Source organism: Rhagoletis zephyria, unplaced genomic scaffold (assembly GCF_001687245.7).
Source record: "Rhagoletis zephyria isolate East Lansing unplaced genomic scaffold, Rhagoletis_zephyria_1.1 Rzeph_scaffold_05370, whole genome shotgun sequence".
NCBI classification, from domain to species: Eukaryota; Metazoa; Arthropoda; class Insecta; order Diptera; family Tephritidae; genus Rhagoletis; species Rhagoletis zephyria.
In genome coordinates, this window is record NW_016162453.1 from 18,071 (window position 1) to 20,753 (window position 2,683).

At 38.2% G+C, this 2,683-nt stretch overlaps 1 protein-coding gene across 1 annotated transcript; it reads left to right on the forward strand.

Annotated features, from left to right (window-relative positions):
- The first annotated feature begins 1,089 nt into the window (after positions 1-1,089).
- Positions 1,090-2,097, forward strand: LOC108372014 (40S ribosomal protein S18-like). The gene is made up of 3 exons (XM_017627648.1): positions 1,090-1,193; positions 1,443-1,628; positions 1,719-2,097. Exons 1-3 carry the CDS (start codon positions 1,191-1,193, stop codon positions 1,989-1,991), a joined length of 462 nt encoding a protein of 153 aa, XP_017483137.1. The 5' UTR covers positions 1,090-1,190; the 3' UTR covers positions 1,992-2,097.
- Positions 2,098-2,683: the final 586 nt, after the last annotated feature.

A 2,683-nucleotide genomic window follows, 5' to 3' on the forward strand; every position in this document is an offset into this window, starting at 1 on the left:
CTCCAATTGCTTCACGAAAAGTTTACATCGTTTACACGGCCAATTGTTCGAGTGGAAGTGTGAAGAGGATGAATGTTCAGTACAGACGTTTTAACGCGATGTAAAAGTCACTGAGTAACTCTAAATTCGCTGTAAGCATTAGTGGGCAATAATATTTTTAGTTTATTAAAGAGTTATTTGCAAAAAAACACACTAAAGTAATTGTAATCATGAAAATTATGATAACGATGACTTTAATTGTAATTCTAAAAATAGTATGATGACAATTAACGTAATCGTAATCAAGAAAATGTTGATTGCGATTTTCTGATATTCTGTGGAGGTTTTGTAGTTAAGTAAATGAACGGAACTTTCACCGAAAAATATGTAAAATTGATTTAAAGTTGAAATAATACAGTTCTACGGCGGCCGCTGTGGTGTAGTGCAGTGTTGCCGCGAAACATTTTTAGTGGTAGCTAAATTCCAGCTAAAAAAGGGCTAAAAAAGAGCTAAAAATCGTTGTTGTGGCTAAAAATGGTAGCTAATTTTTTTTACCTACATCTTATATATAAAAATAAGTGCACGTTTTTGGTGTGACCTCATAACTTGAGAACAGCTTCACCGAATTCAACNGTGGTTAGCAGTGTGCGCTACCATTCCGCAGGGCTTGTATGCCCGCTTGCAGCCAGGTATTTTCTAAGAATACCTTCCCTTTGGCAGCTGTTTCAGAAAATTATCTAGCAGCAAGCAGACAGTTTTATTATCATTTCATGTCAAAATTTCAAAAATAAGGCCCTATTTTCTAATTATTCTAAAATTAATGGCTATAAAACCGCGTACTCAAAATACCAATTATCTAACAAAAAATTTTTCGAATAACTGCAGAAAATGACGTTCGTAAATGCATCATCAAAAATATTAATTATCAAGTGCACCTTGCTAATTTGCAACCCTGCAGAAAAATGCTATACATTTAGGAGCTGAATTTAATAAAGTTAGCACTAAATTCGAATTAAGTTAGCGCCATCTTTTGGTCAGATTGGAAAAATCACATTGTTTAACACACTCTTGATGTCACCTACTCACCATAGGATGATTGACGAGTGAAAATACATCGAACATGGCGAACTCGTTGCATTTGTTTGAAGTTTTGTTGGTTTCCGTCCTTCTGTCTTTTTCGGCTTGAACTCGGTCGCTTAACAAAGTGCAAAATGGTGGGTGACGTGAATATATCGTAATTTTTCTATAGAATCTTTAAACTAATTGAAACATTTCTTTTGCGAAATGAGAAAACAAACTCCATAAGGAAGTTTTCCTGTAAAAACTGAATGATGTGCATAAAATACTGAGATAAAACGTTGATGAAACAACCAATGCTAATGTTCGATTCAGTCAACACAGGCATTGACCTCAGAAAACTTGTCCATAGTGAAATCTATACTAATTGCTATGTTTTATTACAGTCGCTCGTTGTTCCAGATAAGTTCCAACACATTCTTCGTATCATGAATACGAACATCGATGGCAAACGTAAAGTTGGTATTGCCATGACTGCTATTAAGGGTGTGGGTCGCCGTTACTCCAACATTGTTTTGAAGAAGGCTGATGTAGATCTGACTAAACGCGCTGGAGAATGCACTGAGGAGGAGGTAACTGGGTAACATGATTCAATAATCATTAATCATGACTGGGTAAATTATGTGGAAAATATCAATAACAAATTTTATTCTTCGTTTCAGGTTGACAAGATTGTCACCATCATTTCTAACCCTTTGCAATACAAAGTGCCCAACTGGTTCCTTAACAGACAAAAGGATATCATTGATGGCAAGTACACACAATTGACATCAAGCAATTTGGATTCGAGATTTGTAGCGCTTGAAGAAAATCCGCTCTCACCGTGGTCTACGTCACTACTGGGGCCTGCGTGTGCGCGGTCAGCACACAAAGACTACCGGTCGCCGCGGTCGCACTGTTGGTGTGTCGAAGAAGAAGTAAACTATTCTGTTTAAACTGCAGTTGTGTATATTAATTTCCAGTGTGCTTATTTGAATTTGCGCGCACGTCTTAAACCCTAAACGACTTGGGGGGGAAAAAGTAAATAATCTAAACAATATATATGACTGTGTATTCGATTAACCGTTTTGCGATCGTTACCCCACGTCTCCATTTTCTAGTAAATGTGTAGACTATAAAGTCCTTACTTTTGACAACAAAACTCTGCGCTAGAGAGTCTTTACTTACTGACTTGCTTACTTTTTATTTCTATAACCAATTTACCAAGCTCAGGAAGAAACAAAAAGTAACACCAAGCATTTTCCGTTTTAATAAGACCCGTTAAATAAGTTGCTTAATTTAAACGGGATTTGATAAACTTTTTGAAGGATTTTGTTTAACTTTATTTGCGGGCGCGGCAATACTGGACTTGAAGTGTCTGAAAGGGATCTTGTAAAGGTAGGTTCTGCAATTCGCATGCGAGTGGGTTTTGTAGCGGCGGCTACAACAACCCCGCCCAGATCAGTTGATATCTCAGTCGTTGTCGTCAAGTTCCACTAACGGCAGCCCAGCGTGGAGCCTCCACTTTGTCGGTCCACAGGGACAAAGCCGTTAGGGTTGTCGGGTTTTCCGGTCATGCGAAGAGATGTTTCGAGTCGTGAGGGGTCTCTCCGCATGCCGGACACTCATTTGGCACATCGGCGTTTAG

Coding starts and splice junctions, on each gene's coding strand:
- LOC108372014 (XM_017627648.1), top strand. Junction 1,629..1,718: donor GAGAATGCACTGAGGAGGAG/GTAACTGGGTAA, acceptor TCTTCGTTTCAG/GTTGACAAGATTGTCACCAT.